This window comes from Triturus cristatus, chromosome 10 (assembly GCF_964204655.1).
Source record: "Triturus cristatus chromosome 10, aTriCri1.1, whole genome shotgun sequence".
NCBI classification, from domain to species: domain Eukaryota; kingdom Metazoa; phylum Chordata; class Amphibia; order Caudata; family Salamandridae; genus Triturus; species Triturus cristatus.
The window spans coordinates 677,456,326-677,478,460 of record NC_140593.1 but is presented as its reverse complement, the minus strand read 5'-3'; the positions used below and the strand labels follow the sequence as shown (position 1 = coordinate 677,478,460).

General features: G+C 46.6%; 1 protein-coding gene across 2 annotated transcripts in view; it reads right to left on the bottom strand.

The window, feature by feature from the left end:
* IFT140 (intraflagellar transport 140) overlaps positions 1-22,135 on the bottom strand; it is a 1,808,590-nt gene that overhangs the window by 401,967 nt on the left and 1,384,488 nt on the right. For both annotated transcript variants that reach the window (XM_085628169.1, XM_085628168.1), the window contains exon 20: positions 3,554-3,744. In XM_085628169.1, coding sequence (XP_085484295.1) covers positions 3,554-3,744 — 191 coding nt within the window. The remainder of the gene's footprint in view (positions 1-3,553; positions 3,745-22,135) is intronic.

Genomic DNA, 22,135 nt, shown 5'->3' with positions numbered 1-22,135 from the left:
AGCACCCTGCCAATGGTGAGAGATCTCACTGAGAAATGCGCAGATATGGAAAAGATGAAACACCTGGGATATAGACTGGAAGATGCTGGAAACAGGCCCTGCCACCACAGCATAAGGATAATAGGAATGCTGGAAAAATCGGAAGGGCCAAACATCGAACTATTCTTGGAGAATTGGTTGGACAAGATGGTGCTTCAGGGGAAACTGTCTAAATTCTTCTCAGTGGAACAAGCACCAAGGGATCTGTAGTATCCACCGCAACCAGGAGCGAACATATGCCCGATCATTGTAAGGCTAATGAACTTCCGGAATAGGGATGTACTCCGCCAAACGGCAAGGAAATGTGGCTCTTGGCTGATAAGACGGACATGAGATACACGTATACCCCCACTATATAAACCTGGTACAGAACCAACGAGGAACACTCATACCTGTAAAGGTTTTGCAACAACTTGAACTAAGGTATTCACTTCTGTGCCCAGCAAAACTAAGAGTGGAGCACAAGGGGAAAGTTCATATCTTTTGGCACAGGACTCCTGGTTGTTGCTTGAAAACTATGGTAGGAACCACCGCCCAGGGGGGAAAGAAAGAAGGGCTCGAAACTCGTGTCAAAAAAGACGAAAGAGCAAGAAGTAGGGGGAGAAGCAGAACATCCCCTCCCCCACGAAGGCACAGGAACAAACCATCAAGGAACTGCAGCAATATACAAATGTTCTCAACACCAATAAATGGAGAACCCTCGCACAGGACAGGGGGACTAGTAGCCCGGAACAAACAGACACGGAACAAGACACAGAAGGGAACAGCTGCCTCACATGATGCCCAAGATGTCAGACCATTTGGGGTAACGTGGATCGAGATTGCTGGCAGAGTCTGGTAACACAGAAGAAGGGCTCGGGCAAGAGGGTCCTGGGGCAACGTTGGTACACAGCTCTTATGCAGGAAACTACTCATTGAGGAACATTGTTGTGAGAATTGTTTCACATGAGAGGTGGCCAGCTAAGCCCCAGCGCACATTGTTAGTTGAAAATGTTCAAGTTTGGGATCCACACATACTGTGTATGGGGGGGGGGGGTAGTTTTAAAATCACTGCCCAGTGAAATAAGGTTGGGGGTTCGTTTTAGGGGAGTTCATGACCTACGCCCAAAAGGGTCAGTCACAAAAGCCACATACAGGAAGTGAAACTACATTGAGGGGAGATCATTTGTTCCAAACAAGACACTCATACACTCTTTGACATTACTGCTCTGGAATGGCAATGGCCTGGGAGATAAAGTTAAAAAGAGTTTAGTGCAAAGGGCCCTCAATAGAATCAAACCAGATGTGGTGTACTTGTAAGAGACACACCTAATAGACAAGCAACATCATAGTATGGGGCAAGGGCAGTACAGGCACATGGGATACACTCAATATACCTCAGGATCTCGAGGGGTACTTATATTGATAAGGAAAACACTCCCATTCCACACGAAACACACCTGGGCAGACCCACAAGGATGCTATACTTCAATCCAGGGCAAAGACAAAGGTGATGACATCCTATTAGCTAATGTATACTCCACGCCCCGGGCCTTCAGATGGACACATTGCGGAAAGTGAGTAACATACTAGTGGAGGCTGGGTTGGAGCTGGTGATGCTGGGTGGAGATTTCAACCTGGTGTTAGACATGAATCTGGATAGGATGAGTGCAAAGGTGGAATGAGAAGCCACTAGAGGGAATCTGGCGGGCTTCACCCAAGCGCTAGGCTTGAGTGATATGTGGAGAGCTTTACACCCCTCGGAGAGAGGTTGTTCTTTTTTCTCTAGAGCAAATATGCACTTACAGATTGATTACCTTTTCACCACAGGGGACTCACATACCAGATTTAGGGATGCAACCTATCTGGCAAGGGGACTAAGTGACCATTTCCCCCCTGTTGGCGACCCTCACCATTAAAGCACCGAAACCTAAGGGGTCCTGGACAATGGAGTTCTGCCGCCTCGCCAACAGGCAGGAAGAAAAACCACTACACAAGGCAACAAATATTACTTTAAGGACAATACAGCCTCAATGAAGAGCCTAGTGGTAGTGTGGGAGGCATATAAAGCCACGATTAGAGGTATAATCATTGCTGAGAGATAGGGGACAGGAGGGGGAGACATGTCAGGCGGACCTCCCTGGAAGAAGAACTGCAGGGGCTAGAGAGGGGAATATGCAGCAAACCTGATACCAACAGGTAAAACAGCCATGGAACTTAAAAAGGCGGAATATCAGGCGGTAGCAAAACACAAGGCTAGAACATCCTACTCGGCAAAACAAAAAGCCATATATGCCAATATTAGCATGGCTAGGGAAGAGGGAGAGAACGGCAGTCAGAGAGATAAAGACGGAATCTGGAGACATAGTGTGCTGTAGTGACAACACTGCAGAAGAGTCCTTTTATGCCTCTCACTTGTGTTCCCCTCAACAAGTGGTGCTAGACTTTGTAAAAGATGGTCCTATGAGAAGGCTAGGAAGGGACAGGGTGGCAGATCTAACCGGGAATGGGATTCTGTCAAGTGAGGGAAAAGGAAATCTATAAAGCGCTGGGGTGCATGGAGAAAAAATTAAAATAATTTAAATAAAGACGGCACAATGCATATGTCTCAAGCAGTGCAGAATGTCTGCTAATTGGGGGTTTCAAGGACTGCTAACCAACAAACCCACTTGATTAACTTAATGCCAGACAGAGCAATATTGACGGTATTCAAATAGCCTTGATAAGACAGTGCTGTCCATGGCAAAACTCACCACCAGTGACTCAGGTGGCTGGAGGACCTATTTATGGCATTTTTTAAGGAGGAGATAAGCACAATTTGTCAGGAGTTACCTTTAGGGTTCTGCGATGAGCTAGGGCAGGCCAATCAGGTGGACCACAGACTTTACTCCTCAACTGCATCGTCTTCCGCAGTGTAGGATGGGGTCGTGCTTTTCACAATAGTTGCCACCGAGGAAGGGGTGGAATGCATTGCCCCGTTCAGTTTTTCACATCTACGATGAGCAGCCAAGACATTCTGCTACCCTCAGTCAAGACCGGCAAAAACAGAGGCTCCTACCAGCTACCTGTTTGCACTGGAGTATGCCAGCGGCAAGAGTAGATCCCATGCACATCTCTACCGCTGCACCTTTTCTCATAGCAGCCTTCTGCGGTCTGTCTTTATCCATGGTAGAGGGGGTAGCGGTACATCTGGAACCAAAGTGGATCCGCAGTTCCTGGGTCACACGTACACCTCTCAGCGTGATGAGACACAAGATCACCGGATTTGTGTGTGGATTTCAACCATCCCATTGTCAGTGCATAGATTACTCATGATTTTGGCAAGACCTTTAAGACCTTTAAGGTAGTGTGGGAGCACACTAACTAGGTACCCATTGTGCCTCCCATCAGCTGCCCTCTATAGTCTTAAACCTAAAACTTTCTTTCCAAACGTGCCACCTTTTGCAATTAAATGTAACAGTGACCCCCAAGTCTATTACACAAATTTGCCATCATATATCATTTCAGTGAACATTTAATGATGACTTCCACTTACTAACTGAGAGCACTGTTTCGTTCTCCGGTAACCTCCAGGTGCTTGCCATAGTTGTAGTAGGTGGACCGCAGGTGGACCCTATCATGGCTCTCCGCCGTTTCAATAGCTTTCTGCCACTGCCCTGAAGCCTGATAGAACTTGTTCAGCAAGTCATAGCGCTTGCAACTCTTGTACAGCTGCTCAGCATCATCCTGGAGGGTACACAAATAGACAACATAAACAGTTACAGAGTGCAACTTTGGGTCACGTCAATCCAATTCTTACAATATGACAATAGTGGTTAATGTAAAAAAACCAAAGCATAAGGCAGGTCATACATTTTGCTACTGTTTAACAACGAGACTGGATGAAAAATGATACTGGAGGTGATACTGTCATAATAGAAACAAAAAATACCTGATTTAAGGCCACCATGACTGGAAGCTGCCTTTTGAATTAAACTGAAATAGCTTGGGATATTAAAAATACAAGGCACGAACGGAGACGGTACACAAAAATAGCACAAATAGTCTTTGAACATTTGTACATGCCTGTGTTTGCATGGATCAGTACATTATAGCAAGCCCTTGGAACATTCCCAATACTTGCTTTCAGTTCCATTGATAAGACTGCTTCTCAATCTTTCTAGTTAAGTACTCCAAGTGTGTGCTTCTATTTTTGCTTGTAGTCAATGTGTTTGAGGTCTCTACATTTTACCGTTTCCGTCTCAGGTTTAGCAGAGGGAGGGTCTGTTAAAGTCTGGATTAAGAAAGGAACAATCTAATTTGAAAGGGGTTAATTTGAGGTTCCTTTACGAAAATCAGGCCCAGGTTAGAAACATTACTGTTAATAGGGAAGAGACAAGTTTGGTGTGCTAGGATTTGAGGAGGGGTGTGTGTGTGCTTTTCGTCTTTTTTCCAGTGGAGGATAAAAACTCCCATGAAAATGTGGTCACAAGTCAATGAGATGATCACTGGTATACTGCGACAAAACATGAATGAAACTCGTTGTGTTGCCTGCTGGGTAGTAGAAGATGTTAAGACCTAGTGATTTAGACGGTATGTTTGTAATCTCTACATTGGTAATCAGTTTGTATTTAAAACACTCCTTGTGTGTGAGGGTAACGCCCAATCAGTATTCTTTTAATGTGTTGAGTTGGACAATGTTGTATCCTGGAGCAAAGTAAGATAAAATAGTATGATAAGCAGACTCAGGTTTCTGTGCACGCACAGGGTCAATGTCACTGTTCTGAATGAGGGCAAACATGGACATTACCTTATGGACCACAGACCAACAGCTCAGGAGAGCAGCTTTGATGTGATCTGTAGGAGGTAGGTTACTAGGTTGACAGGAGGTAATTCTTCTGGAACTGCATGGGCAGATTGATATTTGATTGTGCTTAAGACGTCTAGCTCTGGGGATTGTGATAATAGGATGTGTGCAGGATCTGTGATCACAAAGAATTAGCTGTGATTCAGGTAATGTTAAACAAAAGTGTATCCTGAAGGTAGGAGACGTCCCCCTGCGCACAGCTCGAAGTCCCTGAGACAGGGGTTGATGAGATTTCAACAATCAGTGTTCATAATTTTGAAAGAATAATACACGAAAACTTTGATAGGATGTCTAAGTCGATATTTAGTGAATCATATCAATCAACGATCATCCATCTGTATCCAAATGTTAATCACTGAGGAGATTGGCCCAATGCATTTCGGTCCCGAACGGACCTTCGTCAGGGGACGTATCTACAAAGTATAGTAAAGCGAAAGAGTCAGGAAGTCAACTGACAATAATATTGCTATCTATGCATCAATAGACTGAAAATGATGATGTGCTCAGAAGAATAACTTCATATGTAAGTCCAACGTGCAAGGTGAGAAATAACAAAGCGTCTACTAGTCAAAACTGCAATGTCCGGTTAGTCTGTGAATGTTACGGTGTGGGAGGTGAACCGAAATTAACAATGTGACCAGAAAAAATCCTCATAATGGTGAGTTCGTTAGTGATAACGGGTGTTAAAATGGGTAGAAACGATGCTCTAAGCAAAAAGAGAATCATGCGCAAACGGTTATGTGCCGGTTCAAATGACTTGATGTTAAAAATGTGGTGCTCAAGAACTGAATATTCAAACGCGGTGATGCATTAAAAATAACGTGAATTTAAACACCAAAGCGTGTGATAAATATGGTCGGAAGTGAGAACAGAATATAACGACTGAGATAGATAAATGAAAAGAAACTTACGAAACGCGGTGTGCTTCCATAGTGCTCCGACTGTCTCGTGGTTAACGTTAGAACGAACGCAGAAACGCGCTTCAAGTGTGGCTTTAGTAACGTGACGAGTAAACATAGAAAGAGGGCTGATATCAACAAATAAAGACGGGCGCCATATTGTAATGACTAGAGTTGCGAAAAAAGTGACGAAAAGGGTAAGGTTGAAATGGTGATAAATACGATTAAATGAAAATGATGAGAGAAGAGCAGTGAGAAGTATAAAACAGATGTAGAAAATGGGAGGAATAAATAACAGTAAAAGTAAAGTGAAAGTAAATGAACCAAGTGTGAAACAAAACTGTGAGCAAAAGGCATCAGACAATGTAGTGACATGAGAAACTAGGAGAGAATAAATCACAAATAACACAAAAATTCCATGCGATCATTGAGTCCATTCGGCTTCATGGAATTCAACAGTTTGATCCAATGGTTTTCCCTTTGGAGAAGCAGATTGTGAATGTCTCTTCCTTCTTTGGGTTCCACAGTTTCAAGTACCATGAATTTGAGTTGACTGATGTTGTGATGGAATTCAGTGAAGTGTGTAGCTATTGTAGATTTTGTGTTGTTGGTACGGATGCTGCTCTTGTGTTCTAGAATTCTAGTCTTCACTTTTCTTTCAGTTTTACCAACATAAACAAATCCACAAGGGCATTTGAGAAGGTAGATGACATTGATGGTATTGCATGTAGCATTAACTTTGAGGTTGATTTTATGGCCCTTCATAGGATGATTAATGAAGGGACCGGTAATCACATTGTTGCAGTTGCTACAGTTGTAGCAAGGTCTGGTTCCTTTGTATGTCATAGGTAAGGGTATATCAATAGGTTGAGTGAGGATTTCCTTGAGATTTTTCTCTCTTCTGAAAGCGAAAATGGGTTTGTCTTTGAATACACCTCTGAAGTCCGGTTCTATGGCCAATATTGGCCAATGCCTTAGGATTGTTCTTTTGTAGTGGTTACTCATGGTGGAAAATTTTGATACCACAACTGCTCGTTGGCTGATGGGTTTGACCGATTTGGTTAAAAGTTGAGTTCGGGAAATTGTGGAGCAACGTTGTGTGGCTTGTGTTAAAACCTGCTGTGGGTAACCTCTTTGAGAGAACTTATTGAGCATCTTTTCCATTTCTTGAGTGCAAATGTCAGGCTGTGATACAATCCGTTTCACGCGGAGTAATTGTGAGTATGGTAGATGGTTTTTAAGTGCTGATTGGTGAAAGCTGTTAAAGTGTAACAGGTTGTTACGGTCAGTTTTTTTGCGGTATATGGTGGTTTCTAGTTTGTTGTTGATACGACTGATTTTGACGTCAAGAAATGTAGCTGTGGGGGAGGAGCCTAGCGCTTGACCAAGATGGCCGCGTGAGCTTTGAGCTCCCGAGACCCTCGTGCCCTCCGTCGACTATCCTGTCTCTAATCCTGTCTGTATGCATGGCATCGTGCAGATGACTTGTCAGGGAGGCGATTGATGCTACCCGAGGTCGGATCGCCCACCGGGAACCGGAGTTACGCATGGCGGAGGATTGAGGCCTATCTCCGAGGGATGCCAGGGGCTAGAGTTGGCAGGATGCCCGACCTCTAATTGAACAACAGCGGCCAGGCGAGGTGTGAACTACCGGACGGAGGTCTCCATCCTTTCACTTTCACTTTCTCGCCCTTTGTTTGCCCTGCCCAGGGAGTGCTCTCGGCTGCTTTATTATCATTTGGACGCTCTGCACGCTACTCTGGCGGCCCATCGCAGGACTGAGCACTCCTGATTCCTTTCGCTGAGAGAGGGCCGTCCTGTTTGAACCGACCTGCTTGAACCAACCATGTCGGGCAAAGCAGAGGTGGATCGGCTGAAGCCTAAGGCCACCAGGCGGGGAGCCTATACTCAAGCCAATAATATGGACCGCTATGCCCAGCAGAAGGGGTCACCGGGTGGATCGAGCCAGTCGCCGGATACACAGAAGACTGCCTCACCCTTGGCCTCGGAGCTCTCGCTGCAGGATGTCATGGGCGCGCTCGAAGGGCTGCAGACTTCGATTGGGAGACAGTTTGATGCCCTGGCGCACAAAGTGGATACCATCTTGGTGGACGTTAATCTGATCCGCGCGGATCTGGGCAAAACAAATGAACGAGTTAAAACCCTGGACCTCAGGACCACGGGCCTCGCTGATGAAGTCTCGGAACTACAGACCGAGGTCCGTAAGTTGCGGACCGAGAGTGATCTCGCCGCCCGTCGGCTGGAGGACTTTGAGAGCCGGGCCAGGCGCAACAACGTGCGCGTTATTGGGGTCCCGGAGTCCTCGGACGAGACTTCTGTAGACCTGCTCGTGGAGGACTTGGTGCTTAACCATCTGCAGCCTAAGGGTCTTGGGAAGTTCTTCGCAGTTGAGAGGGCCCATAGAGTGCCGGGTGGGAGGCCCAAGGTGGGAGCCCCACCGAGGCCGATTGTCGCCCGGCTCTTTCATTTTCGAGATCGGGACGCTATCCTGCAAGCGTCGAGGGTGACGGGCCCGGTCCCCTTCCAGAACGCGTCGGTGAATTTCTACCCTGACTTCACCCAGCAGGTGCAGAGGCAGGGCTTCCTGGGGGTGAAGAGGCGGCTTCGGGAGAGGGAACTGAAATATGCCATGCTCTTCCCTGCCAGACTACGTGTGGTGTACGAAGACCGAACATTCTTCTTTGAGTCGCCTGTCATGGCCGATGAATGGCTGGACGCTCTGCCCCGACGACGGACGGGAGAGGTCACTGCCGCAGACGGGGACAGTGGCCGGGATGAACAAGGTTGATGTCTTTGGAACCGGACTGACTCGATTTGACTCTAGCTAATGACTTGAACAGAATGCAGTAAATACGGAGGGTTGTGGGAGGACGAGGGGAGCTCTTTCCTCCCTTAGGGTACTTTTTGTAGATTTTGGGTTTGGTAGGGCGACAGGCACACTGCAAGTTGGGGGGGCTTTGTAAGCTGCAGCAGGGGTGCAGGGTGGGGGGGATAGTTGGGATTTTGGGTTTGTTGTTGGGGGGTTCGTTTCTGCAAGGCGTAGTGATTATTTTCAGGACTGTTACATGGTGGCTCTTCGGGGGTGGGGTGGGCCTCTTCACGTGTGGGGATGGGGGGTAGGGGTTTAAGTGTTATTAGCTGGAATGTTAATGGTTTGGGGGATCGCATTAAGCGCGGGATTGTTTTGCAATTCTTGAAACGGTCATTGCCGGATGTCGCCCTATTGCAGGAGACGCACCTTATAGGTAACACGTGCTATGCTCTTAATAGGAAGGGTTATAAATTCATAGCTCATTCGGGATTCTCCTCTGGGTCCAGGGGTGTGGGCATCCTAGTCAGAGCCTCGTTACCATTTGAGGTGGACTCCACCATTGTTGACGATAGGGGGAGGTTTGTGGCGGTGGCGGGGCGGTGGGAGGGAAGAACTTTGGTTTTAGTTTCGGTTTATGTCCCGCCGGCCCTGCAGGCCTCCACGTTTACAGATCTGGGTAGGGCCTTGCTGGATCTCCCGGGGGGTATGCTTGTGGTGGGGGGTGACTTCAATGCGGTCGGCTCTGGGCTGCTGGATAGATACCCGCCCAGAGACACAGGGGGGGCTCAGAAGTGGCTTCCAGACTTTCTAGACACACTCGGCCTGATAGACTGCTGGAGGCTCCGGCACCCCACACAGAGCCAATACACCTTCCACTCCGGGGCGCATGGTAGCCTCTTTAGGATTGATTACCTGCTCACTCTGGCTGCGCACGCCTCATTGGTGTCCGAGGCCAGGCACATGGCGCGTGGTATATCGGACCATTCGCCAGTGTGGGTCAGGCTGGATGTCGGCCGTGAGGGAGGGGGAAGGGTGGCTCCTATTAACCCTTGGTACTTTCGAGACCCCAAGATGCGCAGCGCACTGGTGAAGACAGTTGATAATTTTTTCAAGGAAAATCAGGGATCCGTGGACTCGGCTGTGTCGCTGTGGGAAGCATTTAAGACCGTGCTGCGAGGGGAGGCTCTCTCCCTTGTAGTGGCGGCCAAGCGGCGGAGAGATGGCAAGGTTATGCAGGTTGAGGAGGAGATCGTGGCTTTGGAGGGAGCGCTAGAGGAGGAGGTTACAGAGGCCTCACTGCATGAGCTGAGCTTGAAGCAAGCCGAGTATAAGGACCTGGTGACGAATGCCGCTAAGACCCTCAGTAGGGAACAGCAGGGCCGCCTGTATGATGTTGGTGACAAGGCCGGGAAACTCCTAGCTTGGCTGGACAAAAAAAGAACGGGTTAATAGAGTAGTGCCGGAGCTGACGGGAGAGGTGATTGTGGAACCTGAGAGGATTGTACAGTGTTTCTCTGACTATTTCCGTATGGTTTATGCCTCAGTGTCGGATAGGCCGCCCGAGGACTCGCGTGACCTCTTGCGTGATATCGCTTTGCCCTGTCTCTCTGACGTAGATAGGGATGATCTTGATGGTGACATAACGGTCGATGAGGTGGCGGGAGCTATCCGCGCGCTGAACTCGGGTAAGGCCTCGGGCCCGAATGGCTTGCCGGTTGACCTGTATAAGCTGTTTCCGGATAGGGTCGCCCCTCACCTGCGCGCCATGTTCGTGGAGGCGCGGGGGAGTGGGACCCTCCCGTTGGATCAGCGACTGGCGACAATTGTTGTTATACACAAAGATGGTAAACCCCGAGATAAGGGTGCCTCATATAGGCCTATCTCACTCCTTAACGCCGAGCCGAAGATTCTGGCTAAAATCCTGGCGGCCCGATTGGTCAGGGTACTTGGAGACTTGATCCACCCAGATCAATCCGGCTTTATTCCGCATCGTAACACTGCGTTAAACCTTCGGCGCCTTCATGGTGTAATCGCCAGGGCGGGCACGCTGCGTGAACCAGCTATTGTGGCGTCTCTCGATGCCACGATGGCCTTTGATACGGTGGAATGGGCATATTTGTGGGCTGTGCTGGCCAAGTTCGGCTTTGGCCATGGTTTTGTGAGCTGGGTGAGGTTGCTGTATGAGGGACCCCTTGCGAGTGTGGTGGTAAATGGCCGGGCATCGACTCCGTTTCAGCTTGGGAGGGGTACTCGGCAAGGTTGCCCCCTGTCGCCATTGTTGTTCGCCCTCGCCCTTGAGCCGCTGGCAGCGTGGATACGCTGGCACCCGGATATACGGGGACTTAGATGGTCGCCCGAGCACGAGGACCGCATTTCGCTATATGCTGATGACATCCTGTTGTATCTTGCCTCGCCCAAGAAATCACTTATAGTGGTCTGTGACGTTCTTACATCTTTCGGTAGGAATTCGGGTCTCGTCATCAACTGGAGTAAATCGTATTTATATATTCTGAGTGGCGAGGCTCCACCGATCCCGCGAACTTGTTCGATCCAGATCGCTCAGCAGGGCTTCGTGTATCTGGGGATCTTTATCTCCACGGACTCCGCTTTGCGGTATGAGAGGAACCTGCTCCCCCCCCCTGGCGCGCCTGCGGCGGGATGTAGAGGGCTGGCGGAGGCTGCCGCTCTCCCTGGTTGGGCGCGCTGCCTTGTTCAAAATGATGTCTCTTCCCCGGTTCCTCTACGCATTGCAGAATACTCTAGATTGGGTACCGGCCAACTACTTTCGGGAGGTCGAAAGCCTCCAACGAACGTTGTTGTGGGATGGGCGGCCGCGAATAGCAATTGCTAAGTTGACGCTTCCATGGTATGATGGGGGTATTGCGCTTCCAGACATCCGACGCTACTATTGGGCCGCCCAGCTGAGCGCGATTAATCATGGTCTCTATGGCCCTGTCCTCAGCCCTGGTTATGCCATGGACAGGTGGTTGCTGCGTGGTGGTAACTATCACAGGGCGTTGTACTCGCGGTCCCTGGACTCGTCCCTCACGGGGCCCACTGGGGTGGCGGTGCGTGTGTGGAAGATGGCAACTGACTCGCTGGGCTGGAAGGATAGGCTCACCCTTGCTACCCCGTTGTTTGAATCTGAAAGATTGGGTAGGCTTTGGCATACAAAAGGTTTTGATAAATGGGACTTGATCGGCATCTCCAGGGTCGGAGATGTGCTGATTAAGGGGAGGGTGAAGTCCTTTGAAGAGACCGCTATGTTCAGGTGCGTCATGCCCTCCGGTCAGTGCTCGTGGAGGGTGAGAAGGTGCCTGAGTCCTCTCCTTTGGAGGACCGGATCCTTGATGGCCATATGCCTGAGAGCACGATCTCGCTCATCTACAAGAAATTGATAAATGTCCGGGCGGATATGCTTCTGGGGCTGCGGGACCAGTGGACTAGGGATGGACTCGAGTTGGATGACGAGGATTGGCAGTCTGCTGTTTCCTCTCCTAAGGAGGTTGCGATCCCGTCGCGTCTGAGGCTGGTGCAGCTCAAAATACTGCATCGAGTGTATGTGACGGGGCCAAGGCTGGTTCATATGGGATTCTCTGAGGAAGGCCTATGTAGGAGGGGATGTGGTATGGTGGGTACTTTCCTGCATATCATTTGGGAATGTGGTGTCATCACGGAATTCTGGAGGAGAGTCCATGCAGTGATGGGGGAGGTGACGGGCATTGCTATGCAGCCGGAAGTGCGGTGTTGTCTCCTGAATGTCTGGGGGCCCACTGATCACGATGAGGCACAGACCCAATGGGTGACTCTGGGTAACATGGTCGCTAAGAGAGATATCGCGCGATTGTGGGGCTCCGTGGGGCCCCCCACATTGACCGCGTGGAAAGAAAATATGGACTGGAGTATGCTCAGGGAAAAGACAGTATATTGCGCTAGAGGCCGCCCTCGGAAGTGGCACGCCATCTGGGGGCGGTGAAATCAATACAGGGGGGGAATATGTCTTGCCCCTGATTTGGATCCCCCCGAGGAACAGCTTTCTTCTTGACATTCTTTCCAGCTCAGTATATAAGATGTGATGGTTAATTGACTTCTTGGGCCTCTGCTGTCCCCCTTCTTCCTCTTATCACAGTACTGTGACTGTTAGATGATTGGGGTCCGGCCTCCCCTGGGGGGCTATCACCATGGGCATTCAGTGTTCTTGCCTTGCTGGGGTTTGTTGTGTGTTTGCGTTTATTTAAAAATGGAACCTTTTCACTGCTCCTTAATGCAATGTGGACGCTTCTCTGTCCTTCTCTACCGAAGCTGCCGAACCTCCGGGTTGTCGGCTGAATAGCTGTGTCCAGACTCTTGAAGAAATAAAGGTTTTAAAAAAAAAAAAAAAATGTAGGCATCTCAGCCATTGAACACACGCTCTTACATTCAGATTTGGACCCTCAACTGCAATTGTTTCTTTTGGAACTACTATACTATACTCTCTATCACAGCTATTTCAAATGGCAAGACCAATGGTACTTACAGCTCACCGGTACATCAATGGGCAATTGTGCCGCACCGGCATATGCCAACATCTTTATGAAAAAATTTGAAACTGAAAACATACTGAACAACAACATATGGAAAGAACACACCATCATTTTTCTTAGGTATATTGATGATATTTTTTTCATTTGGAAAGGATCACACTTTGAACTTATGTCAGCACTCAATGCTTTGAACGCCATCAATGAAAGAATTCAATTCACCTTTGAAATGCAAGAGTATACAGCTACATTTCTTGACGTCAAAATCAGTCGTATCAACAACAAACTAGAAAACACCATATACCGCAAAAAAACTGACCGTAACAACCTGTTACACTTTAACAGCTTTCACCAATCAGCACTTAAAAACCATCTACCATACTCACAACTACTCCGCGTGAAACGGATTGTATCACAGCCTGACATTTGCACTGAAGAAATGGAAAAGATGCTCAATAAGTTCTCTCAAAGAGGTTACCCACAGCAGGTTTTAACACAAGCCACACAACGTTGCTCCATAATTTCCCGAACTCAACTTTTAACCAAATCGGTCAAACCCATCAGCCAACGAGCAGTTGTGGTATCAAAATTTTCCACCATGAGTAACCACTACAAAAGAACAATCCTAAGGCATTGGCCAATATTGGCCATAGAACCGGACTTCAGAGGTTTATTCAAAGACAAACCCATTTTCGCTTTCAGAAGAGGGAAAAATCTCAAGGAAATCCTCACTCAACCTATTGATATACCCTTACCTATGACATACAAAGGAACCAGACCTTGCTACAACTGTAGCAACTGCAACAATGTGATTACCGGTCCCTTCATTAATCATCCTATGAAGGGCCATAAAATCAACCTCAAAGTTAATGCTACATGCAATACCATCAATGTCATCTACCTTCTCAAATGCCCTTGTGGATTTGTTTACGTTGGTAAAACTGAAAGAAAAGTGAAGACTAGAATTCTAGAACACAAGAGCAACATCCGTACCAACAACACAAAATCTACAATAGCTACACACTTCACTGAATTCCATCACAACATCAGTCAACTCAAATTCATGGTACTTGAAACTGTGGAACCCAAAGAAGGAAGAGACATTCACAATCTGCTTCTCCAAAGGGAAAACCATTGGATCAAACTGTTGAATTCCATGAAGCCGAATGGACTCAATGATCGCATGGAATTTTTGTGTTATTTGTGATTTATTCTCTCCTAGTTTCTCATGTCACTACATTGTCTGATGCCTTTTGCTCACAGTTTTGTTTCACACTTGGTTCATTTACTTTCACTTTACTTTTACTGTTATTTATTCCTCCCATTTTCTACATCTGTTTTATACTTCTCACTGCTCTTCTCTCATCATTTTCATTTAATCGTATTTATCACCATTTCAACCTTACCCTTTTCGTCACTTTTTTCAGAACTCTAGTCATTACAATATGGCGCCCGTCTTTATTTGTTGATATCAGCCCTCTTTCTATGTTTACTCGTCACGTCACTAAAGCCACACTTGAAGCGCGTTTCTGCGTTCGTTCTAACGTTAACCACGAGACAGTCGGAGCACTATGGAAGCACACCGCGTTTCGTAAGTTTCTTTTCATTTATCTATCTCAGTCGTTATATTCTGTTCTCACTTCCGACCATATTTATCACACGCTTTGGTGCTTAAATTCACGTTATTTTTAATGCATCACCGCGTTTGAATATTCAGTTCCTGAGCACCGCATTTTTAACATCAAGTCATTTGAACCGGCACATAACCGTTTGCGCATGATTCTCTTTTTGCTTAGAGCATCGTTTCTACCCATTTTAACACCCGTTATCACTAACGAACTCACCATTATGATGATTTTTTCTGGTCACGTTGTTAATTTCGGTTCACCTCCCACACCGTAACATTCACGGATTAACCGGGCATTGCAGTTTTGACTAGTAGACGCTTTGTTATTTCTCACCTTGCACGTTGGACTTACATATGAAGTTATTCTTCTGAGCACATCATCATTTTCAGTCTATTGATGCATAGATAGCAATATTATTGTCAGTTGACTTCCTGACTCTTTCGCTTTACTATACTTTGTAGATACGTCCCCTGACGAAGGTCCGTTCGGGACCGAAATGCATTGGGCCAATCTCCTCAGTGATTAACATTTGGATACAGATGGATGATCGTTGATTGATATGATTCACTAAATATCGACTTAGACATCCTATCAAAGTTTTCGTGTATTATCCTTTCAATATTATGAACACTGATTGTTGAAATCTCATCAACCCCTGTCTCAGGGGCTTCGAGCTGTGCGCAGGGGGACGTCTCCTACCCTCAGGATACGCTTTTGTTGTTCATTTGCTTTGACACTCTGGATCAGAGAGTGATACCCCAGCAGCACGCCACAACCTCACAAACTGTTTTAACTCTGTTTTGTGCGCTTATCTATATCTTGTTCCTATCGATTCAGGTAATGTTCACAGAGGAATGAGCGAGAGAGAGTGCACAATAGACTATTCAGTATTAGGAGCGTTGACTGAGATGTAACTGTAGTGGCGGCGCCATGGGAGCAGTTCCTGAGAGGAGAGAGCTTGTGGGAGAGACAGAGACTATGGCTTACAGACCTTCCATTATTTCATGTAGATGATACAATTTCAGTTTGATGCCAAGCAAATTCATTATGGGGAACAGAGAAGTGTGCTCTGGTCAGTAGTAAGGGACTGTAATAAAGTATGAGGTATATAGTAGTATCTTTTAAATTAATCATACTTATAGGTGATCTTTCTTTCCACAGGAGAGTCTGTATGCTTACGTTTTCGTTCAGTTGGACTGTACCAGTAAATTAGTTAACAGAGGGGGCCTATACAGAACACCAGTGGTGGCTACCAAGAGTGCTGGGGGTTTGACTGTATTCCGGCTCAGGTCAAAGTATGGGTAGCTTTGCTCCAAGTTATGGTCCGGACCACCTTCATTTTTTGCACTCTGGTTTCATTCCTGAGAGAAGTGAGGGTGATAATGTGGACATGTGGAGTGGAGGAGTGTGAGCAAATGGTGACTAAGACAGCTAATATGAGATTATTGCATGGGATCAGTGTTAACATCCCTAGCCAAGGTAGAAGTATCTCCACAGATGAGAATATTCTTATTGTAAAAAATAAAAGTCGGTCAGATTAATGGAGCGCTGCTGAAAATCCTGTATATGCCAATGCCTAAGATTTCAGAATGGCCCAAAGGGCTAATTTTGTGGTTTCCAGTGGTGGTTTTGCACAGACTAAGAGGGAAAAGATAGCCTGAGATATTGTTAAAAGGCATCGTGGAGTCTGACCGAATATGCTGCCCTCTGCCTACTGATCTTAACAGACTTCATGTGGGGGGAAATCAATATGCCGCCATGAGGCATCATTCAGTAGACAGAGAAATTGGTTCAGTAAGAGGTCACATTAGATGTAGATATACATATTATACCCTCACACTTGTCTGACAGAACAGTGAGGTACAAAATCATTCTTTGTGCAATATCAGCATGCATGCAGACATTTTTTAAGATCATAAATCCCACTTATATGCTAAATCACATTTTGGTGCTAAATGACCCTTGGTGCAAAGTCAGAGGGATTGAAGGGGTCAAATTTAGGAGCAAAATCATATGTAAGTGCAAAATTTCTCATGTAAGTGCAAAGCTGTTAGGCTTAGTGCAAAATCAGTAGGATTTTCGAAACATTTTAGAAGCAAATTCTCACTCTGGAACTAAATCTCATTTAGTAGCAACAATCACTCTTGGTGAAAATATAAAGAGGAGAGTGAAAATAGCTTTTATGAGCACAAATCAAATTTAGATGCAAAAAACTATGTAGGCGAAGAATCACATATAGGTGCAACATTAACAAGAGTGTAGTAACATGCAGTTACATAAAGCCATTTAGGAGATAAAATCTGATTTCGGTGCAAAATCAGCAGCAGCAGTTACCACATTTATGTACAAAATTGCACAGTAGAGAAACAAATGTGGTAGCAGAATTTAACAATAGGCGTGAAAGGTGTACGGACCAGAATGGCATCACATTTGGATGACAACACAGTTAGGTTGAAAATCGTCCTTGCAACATTAGGACGATTGTGGAAACCTTTTAGGAGCACATCTAACATTTATGTGCAAATTATCACCAGAGGAAAAAAATATTGTGGTATCAAGGAACAAGTTACTTTCCATTGGTGACGCCTTTTCTGGTAGAGACTCTATCTAAAGGCAGATCCCTCATCTTGTGAATTTCCCCAGGCACCAGACTGGATCCAAAAACATTTGTTGCAATTCCCCTCGCATGTCAACAGGTGGAGTCGTGCAGCTCCGTCCCAACTCAGCACTGATGTCAGTTTCTTTCTGATCTCAATCCATGCCTTACGGACGTCAGCCATTGAAATGAGAATCCAGCAGTTGTGGACTTTCAGACTGGGATATTAATGGATTATGAGTCCATTACACAGAACAGGGAGGAAGGTGGGTGGTAAGGAATCTGTGGTTAGTCTATACTAGAACTGATGTTACAGAAGGTCAATCAATCAATCAGGCGTCTTGTAAAGTGTGACTACTCACCCGTAAGGGTCTCAAGGCACTGGTGGCACGGACTGCTGTTCCATCGAAGGCTCTGTGGTTCAGTCGAACAGCCAGGTCTTGAGGTCCTTCCTGAATTGAGGCAATGACATTGATTGCCTGAGGTGGAGAGGCAGGGTGTTCCAGGTCTTTGCTCCCAGGTAGGTGAAGGATCTTCCTTTGGCCGTGGTCTTGCGGATTCATGGGACGGTGGCCAGGCTAGTTGGGTGGAGCAGAGGTCTCTGCTGGATGAGTGGAATGTGAGGCGGTAGTTGATGTACGCAGGTCCTGAATCGTGCAGGGATTTGTAGTAGTGTGTGAGGAGCTTGAAGGTGATTCTTTTGTTGACTGGAAGCCAGTGGAAGTCTCTAAGGTGGTCGGTGATGTGGCTGCGGCGGGGGATGTTGAGGATGAGTCTGGTGGAGGTGTTCTGAATGTTATGTAGTTTCTTGAGGAGTTTGTGAGTGATGCCGGTATAGAGTGCGTTGCCCTAGTCGAGTCTGCTGCTGATGAGTGTGTGAGTGATCGTCTTTCTGCACTCAGTGAGAATCCACTTAAAGATCTTTAGGAGCAGGTGTAGTGTGTGGAAGCAGGATGATGAGACAGCTTTGACCTGGCGGTTCATGGTGAGTGAGGAGTCCAGGATTAAGGTAAGTAACTTGTTCTTCTGATGGACATTTCTTTTTATTTCAATATACCTTTTATTGCTTTTTACAACATATAACATGGACATTTCTAACTAAAAAATCCTCACCTTGTGAATAGATACCAAAGCAGTACACCTCCCCCGGTGGTGGGTCGTTGGAATGACTCAAACCAGGAAACCATGTAGGACTGATCGGGGAGTGCCTGACATGCTGGATGTGGCTATTCAGGCAGTAATGTTTTGTGAACATGTGGAGAGACACAATCACACGTCTCAGCCTGGCAAATGCCCAGAACTGACACACCACATGCCAGTGCATTGGTAGCAGCCTTCGCTCTTGTGGGATGAGCCTGCAAGCCTTCCTGGTGGTTGTTTTTTGACTAGCCCATAGGAGACTAATACATAACACAACCATCTGGAGATCGTCCTCTTTTGCCCTTCTTTGCCTTTCTTAGCCCCACAGAAAGTGAGAAAAAGTTGGTTGTCTTGTCAGTACTTCCTGGTTTGGTCCACTTAGAAGCCAAGCAGCTTCGTAGGGCTGAGGTGATGAAGCAGTTCTTCCTTCGTGGATGGAATGAGGGGGAACATAGAAAGCCAGTTAAGGTGGATTTCCTTATGTGGATTGGTGTGACTACCATGGCCAGGAATTAAACTTTTGTCCAGAGGACCAATTTATCTGGAAAGAAGGATGTGTATGGTGGAACTACAGACAATGCCTGAAGTTCACTCACTCGCCTGGCCGATGTCATTGCAATGATGAGTGCTGTTTTGAAGATAAGTAGGCAAAGAGGACAAGTGTGCATTGGTTCAAAGAGAGTGCACATTAGGTAAGTTTGTACCAAATGAAGGTCCCACTGCAGCATCACAAATGATGTTGGTAGAAATATGTGGACAAGCCTCCCCAGAAAACACATCTAACAGATGACTTGAGGAGTGATGAATGATCAGGTAAAAGCAAGAATGCAAGAAGGCCGAAAGGTAACCTTTAAATTTTGCTACAGCAATGCCTTGCTGGGCTAAAGACAGGCAAAGTACGAGAACTTTTAATAACTGTACATTCAAGGCTTGGATGTATCGAGGGGAACAGCAGACCACAAACCTCTCCCAGCAACCAGAGTAAACAGATGTGGTACATGGATGCCTGGCTGGCAGGATGACACAAATCACTTTGGAAGAAAGGTCAATCCCTGCACATGTAGGTGTAGGTTGTGCGGGCTCGAGTGGAAGACTCAAATCTGATGCTGCGACTGCAGTTCCTTCCGAAGGGGCAGTCAAACTGGAATTATGTGCTCCAGCTACCACACTCTCCTTGCCCAGTCTGCGGCCATCAGGCTCACTTGGCCCCTTTTTTCCCCCATCTTTTTCAGCACTCTGAGCAGGAGAGGGACGGGCATAAAGGCATACAGGAGTACTGATCCCTAATATTGATGGAATGCATCTCCAGGGTATACCTGTGTTGGGGACTCCTATGTGCAAACGTTTGGACATTTCACATTCTCGGTCAAGGAAAATAGATCGAGCCAGGGTTCTCCCCATTCCTGGAAGATGCCCTGCACCACCTTCAAGTTAAACTACTATTCGTTATTTTGTTAGACAACACTGGCGGAGGTTGTCCGCCCTGGTGTCTGAAGATTCTGCCAAGTGGTGGCCAATCAGGAAGATGTATTGAGAGCTCAGCCACTTCCAGAAGAGCAGGGCCTCCTGGCACAGACCCCATGACTTCACTCTGTGCTGTTTATTGCAATACTACATAGTGGTCATTTTGTCCATTGAGAACCTGCACTTGTTCTCCCTTGATGGTTGGGAGGAACGCTTTTAGTGCCTATCAACTCCAACAAGCTGTTGAAGATGCGAGCCTCCACTAGAGACCAGAGTCCTCTGATCTCCACCTTTCCCAGATGACCTCCCCAATCCAACAACTATGCATCCATTATAACCAATAGCTCTGGGTGGGGTAGGGTGAGGGGTCTGCCGCTGCTCTAATTGTATTCGGGCAGCCAGCAATGCAGATCTTTACGGTCTGCCTTGACACCTGCTGCTGATCCCGCTTAGACTTCAGATCCCACTACAGAGCCTGCATGTGCCACTTGGTGTGCTGCATGAGCGGGATGAAGCTGGCCAAGAGGCATAGAGATCCAGGGTCAAAGGTAGAAACATTTAAATAGCCCAGTACCGCCATTATTTTTTCTTAAGGGGCCGGGTTGACACACTCTCACGAAAGCCGTAGGTGAGTGTGACAAGCAGATGAGGCTGAAACTGAGCTGTGCGTGTCAGTGTGGCCGGTATTTTTGCTCTGGCCAGCCTGACATGCCTTGTTCAGGCTTCCACATTGAAGGATGCCATCGAGCAGCGTCAGCAAAAACACAATTGAGCATTGTGCGGGCAAGCCACAGCCAATTCTAGCACTACTCTAATGCCGCTTAGTATTATATGCAGCATAAGAGCAGGACTCGAATTGGCTGGGGAGTGCGGGCTTATTTTTACCCCAGTATTACCAACAAAAAGACCCAATCTACTTGGTACAGAGATACTTTCAACACTGTTTCAAAAAAGGAATTGAGAAGTATCAACTTAACTTCTTCTGACCCACTCTCCACCATATAGATTTGTAAGAGGGGCCCCTATTTCACCAGAGTCTGTACTGATATAAAATCTGCAAGAACCTTAACCAAATGTAGCTGTCACCATGTTCAAAAATCAATTTGTGAAAAGAACCCCGTATAGTCACAGAGGTAAATTACCCACACCGTGAGTGTCAGTGAAAAAATGTGTGCAAAACAAGGTAGAACCTCACGTGCGCAACACCACAGCGGGCTGACACTGGTTACTGCCACGTTTCTCATCATAGGTCACTACCGTGGGCAAAAAAAACTGGACAAATGTACCAGAAAAAAATAATCAACAAAGGTGAACATATGTGAACATCACACACCATAGTCAGTTCAAAAATAAAAAGTGCTGCATCTGTTAGTCAGCAGGCCACCAGGAATCATTCCAGAAAGAAAGGCCGTTTCCAAACAATATCACCACAGTTTTATCTGTCGAGCTTTAGATAATTTTCATGCATCCACCTGATGATATGCGCCAGACAGTTAAGAAACTGACTTGCCCAAGAATTTACCTCAGATGTAAAGGATATAACTACCTGAGTATCATCAGTTTTAAGATATCACAGAAAAACCATAGGCTTGAATGAGTTTAGCCAAGGCGGTGACGTAGATGTTGAATAATGTGGGGGACAGTGATGAGCCCTGAGGAACTCCACAAGGGAGAGAGAACGAGTCAGAGGTGAAATCTCCCCAAGTCACCTTCTGCTCTCTGTAGGAGAGAAAAGAGGTGAGCAGGGTTAGGGCAACCCCTTTTATTCCTACTGTCTCTAGCTGCCTAATTAACACCTGATGGTTGACGGTGACAAAAGCAGCCGAGAGATAAAGTAGGATAAGTGCAGATTTCCCATCACTATCCATCTGCATGCGAATTTCATCAGTGGCCAAAACCAAAGTCGATTCTGTGGAATATTTGGGTCAAAAACCGTGTTCGGATGGGTCAAGGAGATCATTAGATTCTAAATAGGTCACCAAGTCTTCATTAATGGACCATTCCAGAATTTTAGTTGGAAGTGGTAAACAAGATATAGGTCGAAACTTCTTTTTATTAACATAGCTCATAGGACCATACAATAACAGACAATATCTGAAAAGCATGTCAGGGAAAAGCATTGTGTGGAACAAATTGAAGCTCGTGAGGACACAAGTGGGATACCCAATTATCGTAGTTACTCCCCCGACTC